Source organism: Aulonocara sp. 'chitande type north' Nkhata Bay, linkage group LG15 (assembly GCF_057382095.1).
Source record: "Aulonocara sp. 'chitande type north' Nkhata Bay isolate Kocher_YH1m ecotype deep benthic linkage group LG15, A_spYH_male_GT1.1, whole genome shotgun sequence".
Lineage (NCBI taxonomy): Eukaryota > Metazoa > Chordata > Actinopteri > Cichliformes > Cichlidae > Aulonocara > Aulonocara sp. 'chitande type north' Nkhata Bay.
Window position 1 is genome coordinate 33,632,242 of NC_141358.1, and position 15,201 is coordinate 33,647,442.

Sequence of the window (15,201 nt, forward strand, 5' to 3'; positions counted from 1 at the left end):
TAAAATGTGGGCAATTGTGTTTATTGGGTAAAGGAAAAGGCAGAAGGGGGGGAAAGGATAGAAAGAATGAAAGAGAGAGATGAGAGAAAACCCCAACAATCCCCTCTGAGCAAGCAGCAGGCGACAGTGGATAGGAAAAACTCCTTTTAAAGTGAAAGACACCTAAAGGAGAAACCTATGGCAGAACCAGGCTCAGGAGGGGGCAGTCAACTGCCGGGACTGGTCGGGGGGTGAGGGTGAAAAAAGAAAAAGGAGGGAGGGGAAGGGGGGAAATGAAGATGGAATAGAGGTGGAGGAAGACGAGGTTACATCAGGTGAGAAGCAGCAGTGCCCCTCCTCCAGAACCAGTGGAAGCGTTTTTTCTTCTTTTTCAGATACTCTTCCACCAGCACTTTTTTCTCAATGATGAGGGTTTTCAGCTCATCGATTGTTTCTGCGTTTTCTTTCTCAAGTTTGTTGCATCTTTTCACCATGTCTTCTAATTGTTCTTGTTTTTCTTTAAGCTTGTCTTTCAGTTCTTTAACTATTGCCTCCTCTATTCGCTTTGCCTTGTGCACATCTGTGTGCATGTCTTCCAGCTGCTGGTTTCTCTTCTGGATTTCTTGAAGTCTACACTGCAGGTCTTTATGTGTTTTCTGTTGTTCTTGCTTTTGCGCCTGGATTTCAGTGTTTTTGTACTTCAAGGTCTTAGAAAGTTCCTCAAGTTCGGTATTTTTTCTCAGCATCTCATTGATGCTACTCTGCATCGCTGAGCATTGTTTTTCCAGCTTTTTCTTTTCTTCTTCCAGTACAGTTGATTTGTACTTTGTTTCGTTATACAATTCTTGGAGTGCTTGATTTTTCCTCTGGAGATGAAGTTTTTCTTCTTCCTGTTGTATTTTCTGTTGGTCTTTTTCTTGAAGAAGCTCTTTATTTCCGTGCACTTTTTTATCAAGCCTGATTTGGAGCGATCTGTGTTTTTCCTCCATCTCGTCAAGCTTGGAGTCCATTTCTTTCTGTTTCATTTCCAGTTTCTTCTTGTCTTGAAGCAACTGTTGACTTTTGTGCAGAGTTTTGTCATGTTTCACCTGCAGCGCTTTGTATTTTTCCTCCATGGCTTGGAGTTTGCTCTGCAGGTCTCTCTGCTCTACGGGCTCTTGTTTCTTTTCTTGGAGGTTCTCCTTATTTCTCTCCAGAGCTTCATCAAGCATTACTCGCAAGCCTTCATTTTGTTTCTCAATGTTCCTCAGCTTGCAATCCATTTCTTCCTTTTTTATTTTCTGTTGGTCTATCTTGTGAAGAAACTCTTTATTTCTCTCCAGAGCTTCATCAAGCATCACTTGCAAGCCTTCATTCTGTTTCTTGATGTGCCTCAGCTTGCAATCCATTTCTTCCTTTTTTATTTTCTGTTGGTCTTTCTCGTGCAGAAACTCTTTATTTCTCTCCAGAGCTTCATCAAGCATCACTTGCAAGCCTTCATTTTGTTTCTCGATGTTCCTCAGCTTGCAATCCATTTCTTCCTGATGTATTTTCTGTTGGTCTTTTTCTTGAAGCAGCTCTTTATTTTTGAGCAGTGTTTCCTCAAGAGTTAGTTGCAGCATTTTCAGTTTTTCCTCCAAGACTTCAAGCTGGGAGTCTGTTTCTTTCTCCAGCATTTCTTGTTGCTCTCTCTCTTGAATGAACTCTTTATTTCTGTGCACTGTTTTCTCAAGCTTGATTTGGAGCGATCTGTGTTTTTCCTCCATCTCGTCAAGCTTGGAGTCAATTTCCTTCTGTTTCATTTCCATTTGCTTCTTGTCTTGAAGCAACTGTTGACTTTTGTGCAGAGTTTTGTCATGTTTCACCTGCAGCGCTTTGTATTTTTCCTCCATGGCTTGGAGTTTGCTCTGCATGTCTCTCTGCTGTGTGGACTGTTGCTTCTCTTCTTGGTGGATTTCCTTCAGTTTTTCCAGAGCTTCGTCAAGCTTCTCTTGGAGCTCCTGATTCTTCTTGACCATGTTTTCCTGTTTTATGCTCTCTTTTTTCTCCTTTTGGAGCAGATCTTTATTTTTTTCCAGAGCTCCATCAAGCTTTTCTTGGAGCTCCTGATTCTTCTTGAGCATTTTATCCCCTTTAATGCTCTCTTTTTTCTCATTTTGGAGCAGATCTTTAATTTTTTCTAGAGCTTCATCAAGCTTTTCTTGGAGCTCGTGATTCTTCTTATCTTGGAGAGCCCATTGTTTCTCCTCAATAATACCTTCCCTTTCCTGAAGCTGGTAGGATAATTTTTCTAATTCAGCGCTCTTTCTCTCATTTTCTTCTGTCAGGATCTTAATCTTTTCTCTGTTCATGAGATTTTCCTTCTCCATTTCTTCCAATCGCTTTTCCTCTAATTCCACCTGTTCATCCCAAGGAAGAGAGCTGATGTAAGGGTCTAGGGACTCATACCATGGAATAGAGCTGGGGTCAGCTTCTTGTCTTTCTTGCTCTTTCTGAGACATGTTGGAGTCTGTATACCGTGAGTACGAAAAGTATCCAGATGTTTGAAAATGCTTTACTGGTGAACGTTTGAATGCTGCTAACATAAGTGCTGCAAATAACGGACTGAAAGTTGTACCTCCTCACCCCTATTTATGGATTCAGAAGCCTGTGACATCACAATTCCATAAGCCAATGAGGTTGTCACATGACATTCTAGAATGAGGTCATGTTTTTGTATGAATTTTTTAAATAACATCAACATTCCGTAAGCCAATGAGGTTCTTACATGACTTTTGAATGAGGATAATTATTTTGTGTTCATCGACATAGCCTGCTGCAGCTCAGAGCTCGTGAGCTCAAACGATCCTCCAACCTCAGCCTCCCGGTAGCTTGGATTACAGGCACGCGCCACCGCACCCGGCGAGAAGCAGCTACGTTAACAGGGCTTTTAACTATGTCTGAGGTGACATCATGACACTAACCTGCTGCCCATCATTAGCAAAGTTGTAATGATGGGCAGCAAAGATGAGGAATGAATGGTGCACAATTGTTATATGCAAGTTTTTAGAAAGCTCGTGGTTAACCCAAGAGTATTTTGTCACAATATCAAGAAGAGTAAAGCTTCAATGTCAAGAATAGATAGGAATATAGGGAATTATATATTTTTATTTAAAGACAGGACTCACATGTTTTCATTTCTAGTCTTTAAAACCTGTCTCTATCAGGGACGTGCAGAGAGGTTTAAAGGGGCGGGTGCTCAAAGTTAAAAAGGGGCACATTGAACCATGCTGAATAACAACAACACACATTCATCAAGAATCTAATATGGGAAGGGCAGGGCTGTGTTGATCTGAGACTGTAGACATTAAAAAGTCCACAGGAGAGATGGTAGCTGATTAAACAAGTTTCATGAGATAATAACAAAATGCAAAGATTGGTGACAGCGCTTGGAACCATAAGGCAACGAAAAACTGTGACATAAACTCGGCTCTGCCTGTGAATCACTCTTTGCTTCTCTTCTTCCTTCCTTCCCATCATTTCATATATCACTCTCCACTTGCTGTCTATCTGAGAACAAGGCACAACTTGCTATTGCAATAAACTATAATCTAATTATCCACACCTAACAACTCTTGCACTTGATCTATAATAAAATGATGACAGCAAAATGTTATAGCCCTGCCTTTAGTAGCCTCATACAGCTCCTACTGTTTCCTCCTCATGTCCTTACCAGCCATGTCTGCACAATGTTATATCATGAGTAATATTTTTTTAAATCCAGCTAAATAAAACACACACATGCACACACAGTGACATTTTAGACCTTCTTCAGAATACTGTATATACTATGGGCATCCTTACATTATTATTTATTACTAGAGCTACAATAATAAAGCAATGAGGAGGGGGAAGTAATAAATATGAAATAATGTATTTATGATGATTCCATTTGTTTCACTATCCACTCTGTGCAGGGCAAAGCTTATTACATTTTTAAACTGTAGAGATACAATCATTTTACTGCTGTAAAATCCAACTTTTGTCTTATTTAAAATATAAATCTAATATAATCTGCTTCTTAATGTATGTTCTTTAAAATACAGCATGTGTTTTTTAATATATTATAATTATAATAATTATTATGTGGACATGCATATTAGATCGTTTTTTAGTGAAATATAATCCCTCCAGAAAGGCAGGAAATGCCCAGAAACTTACTTTAAAACTAAATATGTTCCCTAAAACGGTGACAGAGCTACAGACCCATGACAGCCTTACACAGGTAGCCAGCAGCTATGACCAGCACTACTTGTGCAGTTAATAAAAGGACAGGTAATGTTTGTCACGCTGTTGCACACACAGCACGCTCGTTTGTTTCAGTTCGTCAGTTGCAACAAGACAGCTTACCAACGTGTATGTAATAAGCTAATACTCCTGTGTGCTACACACTACAGTGTGCGCTGTACACCTACTTACTGGGTTTGTCGCATCAGTCTGTGTCTCTGAGTTAACTTGTGTTTCTCCTACAGCTCCGGACCGCAACAAATGCGCGTGCTCTTTGTGAGCTCGTTCCCGGCTCGTAACCAGCGCGTTCTGCCGTCGAGGGCGATCATTGGTTAAATGTGATCATGTGACTGATGCAAGCCAGATCCTTTTATTTAGCAAAACTATGATTAATAGTTAAATATTATTGTTGAGGGGCACAGACAGGACTCCGCACGCACACACACATAAAATAAATAAATAAATAAATAAATAAAAAAAATTTAAAAGTTGCCTCAACAAAAGGGCACTTTGGGCACTCATCAGGAAAGGGGCGGGTGCTCAAGCCCCTCTAGCCCCCCCCTCTGCACGTCCCTGTTCTCAGATGATTCTGACGCTTATCACCCAGTTCCTCGTGATGTCCTCCACACCATCAACCCTCTGTCCTCCTCCCAGTTTCTTCCTCAGCTTGCCTTTCTTATGGCCACCCCTTCCAAAACCTGACTTTTTAACTTCTCCGAGCCACTTTTTGTTCTTGGAGCGGAGCTTCCTCATCCCCCCGCCCTGCAGGAACTGGTGCTTCTGCTTTTTCTTGCGCTGCTTCATGATCTGATCCTTTGTTTTCAGCTCCGAGCGTGCTTTGTGGTCACCGGAGCTCTGTACGTTTGGACCTCGTCGGCCACGGCCACGACCTGGGAGAGGCACGACACAACAAAGAGGTTGGAGGTTATAGCTCGCAAGGCTGGAAGAGGGACTTGAAGTATTTACCTTTAGAGTTGAGTTAAAACATGGTGGCTGATGTTCTATATTTAACATGTTTGTGCTATTCATTTTGATGCCTTCCTACCTCTTGCTGGCTTCCTGCCTCCTCCGCCTGTTTCTCCATCTGATCCAGATCCTGTATCATCAATCTTGTATTTTTTCCTTCACTCCTCATAACTGACATGTTGTCAAGTGATACAACATCTTCACAGTACAGCTTAATATTGTCATAGGAGTAGAGAAGAGGGTCATTGAGAGCAGCACACAGAGAAGCTTTTTGTTGGAAGGATACAAGTTCTTCCTGTTCTTCTTGTTACTGATAACCTGACCGCTGTCTGTTTTGATCTTCTTCTTCTGGTCTTCTTTTCCCGTTTCTCTCACAAAACACTTCCTCTTACGGTCCCTAAAAAAAGAAGGGGGAAAAAAGACTTTAAATTATAGTTTGAAATGACCATTTGGTGGATACTGAGTCAAACATAGGGAAATTTGTACCATTTCATCATTTTCTTCTGCTGGTTAAGGCGATCGCCTTCATCTCCCATGAGATCAAGGACAGCTGAAGAGGCCTGCTGTTCAAAAGCACTGCCCTCTCCACCGAGACTCAACCTGTCGACGCATAACACAGGACAAAACAGCATAAAACACAAAGCCATTCACATTTTTTAAAGAAACAGATGCAACAGTTTAATGCCTCACCCTCTCTCAGAGTCAAAGTCTTTAGGTCTGTAAGGGATATAATACTCTTCATCTTTGCCTGACTGCCTCTTTTTCTTGGTCTTTGGTCGCTCTTCGCCATCTTCCTGCTGACCTCTTCTTTTACCACCTACCACCTCTGAAAACACCCCCTGGTGGAAATAGAAAGAATTACATGGTACAAAGTGACAAAGCATGATACAGAGATCCTACTATCTTCCTCTTCTAGTTTGTATACAACATCATCTACATCAAAACTGCACTTTATTTTGCTTCTTCTTCATCAGACAGCACAAACAACTTTCTCATTTTGACTCAAATATTGGTTTTGAATGAAAATGATGAAACAATCCTGGGTGTTTATTCAACTTGTGAGCAGGTTTTCTAATCCACTGTACTATTATTATTGACACTAGTACATGTTCGTGCTGCTGGCAAACTAATACACTCAAGAACATATAGCAAAGCAAAAAAGTGAAAAGTAGGTCTTGCCTACATAAATAAACATAAGACAGTTGTGAAACTTTGACATAGTAACATCTGCAGTAATATTTACACCTGTGATGACATCTCACCAGCATTAGCCTTATTTTGAAACCAAGATTGTTTACACAGAGTTTGTAATTGCAGAGAAATGCTCCATTTATTTTGGTCATTTCATTTTTGAGCAGGAAGCTCACCTTTCTTGTTATAGCCTTTAGACGAATAGAGAGTTTTGCAATTAAATACATATTCTTTAAATAATGTTCCCTCTTATAAAAAGTAGGATAATTTAAAAAAAAAATGTAAAAAATGTATTATACCTCTATTACTTAGAAAAAAACCTGTTTTTTTTCTGTTGTCTGTTATATAACGTTAGTGATGCTCGTTTCAATTCATTTCTTAATCAGCTAAACAGGTCAGTTAAGAAACAGTCAAATATTAAGTTAAATTTGAAAACGGTTTAAAAAAAATATCCCCATTCCAAAATGTCACATGACAATCTCATTGGCTCACGGAGTTATGATGTCACTACACGATCCTTTGAAGTTTTTCCTTAAACAGGGGTGACACACAGCAGTTTTTTAGTTCGTGTCTTCGCAGCATTTGTGTTTGCAGCCTTCACACGTTCACCACAGAAACTTTTGGAAACCTTTTCAGAGTTGTCGTGTACAACCTTCAACATGTATCCAACAAGACACCAACCAAGGCAAAAAGATTACGCCGCTTCTCCTTCCTGTCGTGGCCGGCCAATTTCCCCAAATGACCTCTTAGCCGTCCAAAGGGCATTACATGACAGTAAGAAGGAAAACTACCACCTCCAGAATAAAATTCAACAGATTGAAGAAGAGAAACTTCAACTGGAGGAGAAGTGTAGACAGATGGAAGCGCAAAATAAGAACCTGGAAGAAAGACAAAAACGCCAGCCCGACATAAATATTATTAATGAGGGTTGGGGAATCAAGTTTGGACAAGCCCGAGAGCAGATTGTCTTCCTAATTAAGGAAAACAAGCAAAAGAGCGTGGAACTAAAGGAGATGTCCAACCAGCTTAAAGACAGCAAAGCTACTGTTGAGAAGACAGAATGGGATCTCCAATATATGGACCAAATGAATCGGCTGCTCCAAACAAACTTCGATGAAGCTGTGAAAAAAAATGAAGAAATCCTCCAACAGAAGGAAGAACAGGAGAAAAAGCAAAGAGACATGGAGCACAAACTCAAAGTCACGGAGGAAAAATACAGAATGCTGAAAGAGAAGGTGGATGATACTCTGCGCCAAAATAAAGACCTTCTTCACGAGAAAAAGCAACTAGAAGGGGAAAAAGAAAAACTGGACAAACAATGCTCGCACATGCAGAAAAGGATGGAGCAAATGGCGAGAAACAACTCCGAGCTCACTAAGGGGATATTGTTGGAATACAACAACTTGAAGCGCAAACACACTGAAATGCAGGCGCAAAAGCAAGAACAAGACAACATACATGACGACCTGCAGCGTACGCTCCAAGATATCCACAAAAGAAATGAGGAGCTACAAGACATGTACAAAGAAGTACAACAAAGAAACGCAGACATGCACAAGGACAAGATAATGCAGGAGGAAACATCCAAAGAGCTCAGGGAAAAGCTTGAAGAAAAACAAGCAACGTTGGAAGAGGTGGAGAAAACGTGCAAGAAGCTTGAGAAACAAAACAAAGAAACCATCGATGAGTTGAGAACCCTCATCCTGGAAAAAAAAGCTCTTGTAGAAAACTGCATGAAAAAGAAGAACAAACGCTTCCGCTGGCCCTGGAGGAGGAACTCTACTGCTTCCTCAGCAGGTGTAGCCTCGTCTTGCTCCACCTCTGTTCACCTCCCCAACCAGTCCCGGCAGTTGACTGTCCCCTCCTGAGCCTGGTTCTGCCGGAGGTTTCTGCCCGTTTAAAGGCAGTTTTTCCTCCCCACTGTCGCCTAGTGCGTGCTCAGAGGGGATTGTTGGGGTTTTCTCTCCTCTACCTTGTTTCATTATTTACTTAACTTTTTGTGCTTACTTCATTTTACCTTGTTTCATTATTTACTTAACTTTTTGTGCTTACTTCATTTTACCTTGTTTCATCATTTACTTAACTTTTTGTGCTTGCTTCATTTTACCTTGTTTCATTATTTACTTGTTAACGTTTTGTTCTTACTTCATTTTACCTTGTTTCATTATTTACTTAACTTTTTGTGCTTACTTCATTTTACCTTGTTTCATCATTTACTTAACTTTTTGTGCTTGCTTCATTTTACCTTGTTTCATTATTTACTTGTTAACGTTTTGTGCTTACTTCATTTTACCTTGTTTCATCATTTACTTAACTTTTTGTGCTTGCTTCATTTTACCTTGTTTCATTATTTACTTAACTTTTTGTGCTTACTTCATTTTACCTTGTTTCATCATTTACTTAACTTTTTGTGCTTGCTTCATTTTACCTTGTTTCATTATTTACTTGTTAACTTTTTGTGCTTACTTCATTTTACCTTGTTTCATCATTTACTTAACTTTTTGTGCTTGCTTCATTTTACCTTGTTTCATTATTTACTTGTTAACGTTTTGTTCTTACTTCATTTTACCTTGTTTCATTATTTACTTGTTGACGTTTTGTTCTTACTTCATTTTACCTTGTTTCATTATTTACTTGTTTAACTTTTTCTTTTTCAACTTATTCATAAAACAATAAACCAATTGAATTTATCCTTTGAGTATTTTTCATCTTTTCATCTATAACTTTTTCAAACATTCATATCTGTCGTTTATCTTCTTCTTGAAACCTCATAAATGGTGAAGGAAAAATCCTGGAACATGGTTTGAAACACTGAAATTGTTTCAGCTGAAACCGGCAAAGTCATACGTGTGTGTGTGTGTGTGTGTGTGTGTGTGTGTGTGTGTGTGTGTGTGTGTGTGTGTGTGTGTGTGTGTGTTACTCTGTACATGAAACAACTTTGTAGAAAACCATTTTCCTGTCGAAACATTAGCAAACACAAACAAAGTGTTATTAACAAACGAATTACTAATATCCCTCTCTATGATAGTGATTTATTTTCTTACGGGATTAAAACTGTAAATTTTACCAAACTAAAGAAAGTAATACAAAGTAATAAAACTTTTTATCATTTAGTTAAGATCCAACATCCATTCTTTTCATAGTTGGTTGCTACCACCAGAGGGCGACATGGAGTACTTTTACCCATGTAGAGAAACATAAACGCTCATATATTACACACGCACCAACATTTTACTGTCTATTACTACATCAGTCTGTTTACATTAAACTGATATTGATAAATAAACTCACAAATATAGCTTCATGAATTTGGTAACGTCCTGTAAGTCATATCGTCAAATGCTTTTGTTCCAAAATAAAAAGGCTGTTGAAATAATGATTGGTGTGGTTTTTACAGGTGAATGAGCAGCAGAATAACTACAGAGAATCTGTGAATACATGAATGACCTTTTGTAATATGCCTTTAGCCTATTAGTGCCCTGAAAGAGTGGAGATTTTACCTATTTTAGCAAAATGATCTACAAACTGTATGGGTGAATATAGGAGCTTGTTAACAGGTTAGCATGTCCAACTAACAGACAGGAAAATGAGCTATGTATTTTTTAGATATCATGTTATCAGCTGACCACTGAAAGCTCTTTCTGCATATATCTTCTACACGTTCTGTCTCTTGTCACGTGTGTGTTTATATTTAAATCATGTATGTTGATTATTTAAATATGCTTTTTCATTCATTTTTAAAAAATGTCAACAGCTGTCGTTTACAGATTCATTGTTTACTATATGCTATATATATATATGAACATGAACAAAACTGAAAACACTGGGTCACCGACCCAGGAACCCTGACAATATGTATTTTACCTGGTTAATGTGTGTGGCGGGGCGTGGTCTGCAGCGCCGCTGCAGGGGAGGCGGACGCACCTGAGCGGCACCCGCGATCACGCCTCGGCGCCTTAACGTCTGTGCTCTCTATGCTGTTGTGTTGGTATGTGTCGGGCTGTGAGCTTTAACACCGGCTGTATGCATACAGCAACCGTGTGTGAAAAGTGGTCAATAAAGAGAAGCTGTAAAGCGTGTTCATGGAAACATCGTTGGGTCTGCCGTGATATGTTTACAATGGGACTTCTGCTCCTGAATCTCTGCGCACAGCGTCTGCAAATCGGAGCTGTATGAAGTCACTTTCATCTTTACGCAGGACTGTAAGCTGTCATCTGTGAGGCGTGAGCGGTGTTTGTTTTTAACATAGTTCACGGTGGAGCTGCTGACATAATGTGGATCCGAAGATTGATAATTAGCCTACCTGGGGTTGAAAGTCTCGATAAATGCACGGCGTTTCGGCGGGTATATCGGCTTCCGCAAGTGTGACACTTATTTTGAGCGTTCAAAAACTAATAGAATATAATTTTATATTTATATTTCAATATCACAGTAATCTTCCAATTTAGAACTACAAGTTAAAAAAGAACTAACATAAATAAAATACACTTCAGCTAATTACTTAAAAAAATAATTTATTTTCCCAAACCACGCAGAGCCGCACTAAAAGGACTAAAGAGCCGCAGGTTGCTGACCCCTGCACTAACCTATTCAGCTGCTTGTGAATGCAAATATCTAATCAGCCAATCACATGCCAGAAAAAAAAAAGGGTGATTTAAGTGACTTTGAAGGCAGCATTGCTGTTGGTGACAGATGGGCTGTTTTACGTTTTTCAGACACTCCTGATCTTCTCAAATTTTCTCAGGAATTTACAGAGAACAGTCCAAACTGAAACGCGAAATAAACATTTCCCTGGGTAAAAATGCCTTGTTGATTGCAGAAGTCAGAGGGGCGTGGCCATGCTGAAGGCAAGAGGAATTCTAAGCCAGTTTCTCAACCCAGCCCATCTGATATCAGTAACCACAACACATTCAAAGTCAATTAAAAGTCGCCTTTCTTGCCCGTTCCGATGCTCGCTTTCAACTTTGAAATGAGACCACTTGGACAACAGTAATGATAAATAATTGCAAATAGAGCACGTTTACAGAATTTAATGTCATTTTTATAGAGCACCTCTTATTTTAAGAAAAGATGGGCGAGACGATTTTTGAAACTAACTGCAAATTAAGCACACAATATTTAATATCTGTATTTTACCATTTTGATAAGACATATTTCAGTACTCCAAAACACTTTTATTAGACTGCCAACATGCTTACAAGTAGTAAATCCAGGTTAGTGGATCATAATTAAACATAACTCTGTGGCAAACGCAGAGTTCAGCAGGCCATCAAGGAAGAAGTGACGTGCATTTCTGCAGTGTAAAGATTCACAAATGATTTTCTCCTTAATCTACAGTCACACAAAGCGCCAGGAAAATCTTTGGTGATGTTCTCAGATGATTCTGACGCTTATCACCCAGTTCCTCGTGATGTCCTCCACACCATCAACCCTCTGTCCTCCTCCCAGTTTCTTCCTCAGCTTGCCTTTCTTATGGCCACCCCTTCCAAAACCTGACTTTTTAACTTCTCCGAGCCACTTTTTGTTCTTGGAGCGGAGCTTCCTCATCCCCCCGCCCTGCAGGAACTGGTGCTTCTGCTTTTTCTTGCGCTGCTTCATGATCTGATCCTTTGTTTTCAGCTCCGAGCGTGCTTTGTGGTCACCGGAGCTCTGTACGTTTGGACCTCGTCGGCCACGGCCACGACCTGGGAGAGGCACGACACAACAAAGAGGTTGGAGGTTATAGCTCGCAAGGCTGGAAGAGGGACTTGAAGTATTTACCTTTAGAGTTGAGTTAAAACATGGTGGCTGATGGTCTATATTTAACATGTTTGTGCTATTCATTTTGATGCCTTCCTACCTCTTGCTGGCTTCCTGCCTCCTCCGCCTGTTTCTCCATCTGATCCAGATCCTGTATCATCAATCTTGTATTTTTTCCTTCACTCCTCATAACTGACATGTTGTCAAGTGATACAACATCTTCACAGTACAGCTTAATATTGTCATAGGAGTAGAGAAGAGGGTCATTGAGAGCAGCACACAGAGAAGCTTTTTGTTGGAAGGATACAAGTTCTTCCTGTTCTTCTTGTTACTGATAACCTGACCGCTGTCTGTTTTGATCTTCTTCTTCTGGTCTTCTTTTCCCGTTTCTCTCACAAAACGCTTCCTCTTACGGTCCCTAAAAAAAGAAGGGGGAAAAAAGACTTTAAATTATAGTTTGAAATGACCATTTGGTGGATACTGAGTCAAACATAGGGAAATTTGTACCATTTCATCATTTTCTTCTGCTGGTTAAGGCGATCGCCTTCATCTCCCATGAGATCAAGGACAGCTGAAGAGGCCTGCTGTTCAAAAGCACTGCCCTCTCCACCGAGACTCAACCTGTCGACGCATAACACAGGACAAAACAGCATAAAACACAAAGCCATTCACATTTTTTAAAGAAACAGATGCAACAGTTTAATGCCTCACCCTCTCTCAGAGTCAAAGTCTTTAGGTCTGTAAGGGATATAATACTCTTCATCTTTGCCTGACTGCCTCTTTTTCTTGGTCTTTGGTCGCTCTTCGCCATCTTCCTGCTGACCTCTTCTTTTACCACCTACCACCTCTGAAAACACCCCCTGGTGGAAATAGAAAGAATTACATGGTACAAAGTGACAAAGCATGATACAGAGATCCTACTATCTTCCTCTTCTAGTTTGTATACAACATCATCTACATCAAAACTGCACTTTATTTTGCTTCTTCTTCATCAGACAGCACAAACAACTTTCTCATTTTGACTCAAATATTGGTTTTGAATGAAAATGATGAAACAATCCTGGGTGTTTATTCAACTTGTGAGCAGGTTTTCTAATCCACCGTACTATTATTATTGACACTAGTACATGTTCGTGCTGCTGGCAAACTAATACACTCAAGAACATATAGCAAAGCAAAAAAGTGAAAAGTAGGTCTTGCCTACATAAATAAACATAAGACAGTTGTGAAACTTTGACATAGTAACATCTGCAGTAATATTTACACCTGTGATGACATCTCACCAGCATTAGCCTTATTTTGAAACCAAGATTGTTTACACAGAGTTTGTAATTGCAGAGAAATGCTCCATTTATTTTGGTCATTTCATTTTTGAGCAGGAAGCTCACCTTTCTTGTTATAGCCTTTAGACGAATAGAGAGTTTTCCAATTAAATACATATTCTTTAAATAATGTTCCCTCTTATAAAAAGTAGGATAATTTAAAATTTTTTAAAAAAAAATGTATTATACCTCTATTACTTAGAAAAAAACCTGTTTTTTTTCTGTTGTCTGTTATATAACGTTAGTGATGCTCGTTTCAATTCATTTCTTAATCAGCTAAACAGGTCAGTTAAGAAACAGTCAAATATTAAGTTAAATTTGAAAACGGTTTAAAAAAAAATATCCCCATTCCAAAATGTCACATGACAATCTCATTGGCTCACGGAGTTATGATGTCACTACACGATCCTTTGAAGTTTTTCCTTAAACAGGGGTGACACACAGCAGTTTTTTAGTTCGTGTCTTCGCAGCATTTGTGTTTGCAGCCTTCACACGTTCACCACAGAAACTTTTGGAAACCTTTTCAGAGTTGTCGTGTACAACCTTCAACATGTATCCAACAAGACACCAACCAAGGCAAAAAGATTACGCCGCTTCTCCTTCCTGTCGTGGCCGGCCAATTTCCCCAAATGACCTCTTAGCCGTCCAAAGGGCATTACATGACAGTAAGAAGGAAAACTACCATCTCCAGAATAAAATTCAACAGATTGAAGAAGAGAAACTTCAACTGGAGGAGAAGTGTAGACAGATGGAAGCGCAAAATAAGAACCTGGAAGAAAGACAAAAACGCCAGCCCGACATAAATATTATTAATGAGGGTTGGGGAATCAAGTTTGGACAAGCCCGAGAGCAGATTGTCTTCCTAATTAAGGAAAACAAGCAAAAGAGCGTGGAACTAAAGGAGATGTCCAACCAGCTTAAAGACAGCAAAGCTACTGTTGAGAAGACAGAATGGGATCTCCAATATATGGACCAAATGAATCGGCTGCTCCAAACAAACTTCGATGAAGCTGTGAAAAAAAATGAAGAAATCCTCCAACAGAAGGAAGAACAGGAGAAAAAGCAAAGAGACATGGAGCACAAACTCAAAGTCACGGAGGAAAAATACAGAATGCTGAAAGAGAAGGTGGATGATACTCTGCGCCAAAATAAAGACCTTCTTCACGAGAAAAAGCAACTAGAAGGGGAAAAAGAAAAACTGGACAAACAATGCTCGCACATGCAGAAAAGGATGGAGCAAATGGCGAGAAACAACTCCGAGCTCACTAAGGGGATATTGTTGGAATACAACAACTTGAAGCGCAAACACACTGAAATGCAGGCGCAAAAGCAAGAACAAGACAACATACATGACGACCTGCAGCGTACGCTCCAAGATATCCACAAAAGAAATGAGGAGCTACAAGACATGTACAAAGAAGTACAACAAAGAAACGCAGACATGCACAAGGACAAGATAATGCAGGAGGAAACATCCAAAGAGCTCAGGGAAAAGCTTGAAGAAAAACAAGCAACGTTGGAAGAGGTGGAGAAAACGTGCAAGAAGCTTGAGAAACAAAACAAAGAAACCATCGATGAGTTGAGAACCCTCATCCTGGAAAAAAAAGCTCTTGTAGAAAACTGCATGAAAAAGAAGAACAAACGCTTCCGCTGGCCCTGGAGGAGGAACTCTACTGCTTCCTCAGCAGGTGTAGCCTCGTCTTGCTCCACCTCTGTTCACCTCCCCAACCAGTCCCGGCAGTTGACTGTCCCCTCCTAA

General features: G+C 39.8%; 3 protein-coding genes across 3 annotated transcripts; 2 read left to right on the forward strand and 1 right to left on the reverse strand.

The window, feature by feature from the left end:
- LOC147313436 (uncharacterized) lies at positions 1–2,726 on the reverse strand. Its single transcript, XM_086262991.1, has one exon. The coding sequence runs from the start codon at positions 2,541–2,543 to the stop codon at positions 306–308; it is 2,238 nt and encodes a 745-aa protein (XP_086119117.1). The 5' UTR covers positions 2,544–2,726; the 3' UTR covers positions 1–305.
- A 4,193-nt stretch (positions 2,727–6,919) lies between these two features.
- On the forward strand, positions 6,920–8,249 carry LOC147313437 (uncharacterized). The gene has a single exon (XM_086264885.1). It carries the CDS (start codon positions 7,041–7,043, stop codon positions 8,247–8,249), a length of 1,209 nt encoding a protein of 402 aa, XP_086121011.1. The 5' UTR covers positions 6,920–7,040.
- A 5,542-nt stretch (positions 8,250–13,791) lies between these two features.
- LOC147313438 (uncharacterized) lies at positions 13,792–15,201 on the forward strand. Its single transcript, XM_086264796.1, has one exon. It carries the CDS (start codon positions 13,993–13,995, stop codon positions 15,199–15,201), a length of 1,209 nt encoding a protein of 402 aa, XP_086120922.1. The 5' UTR covers positions 13,792–13,992.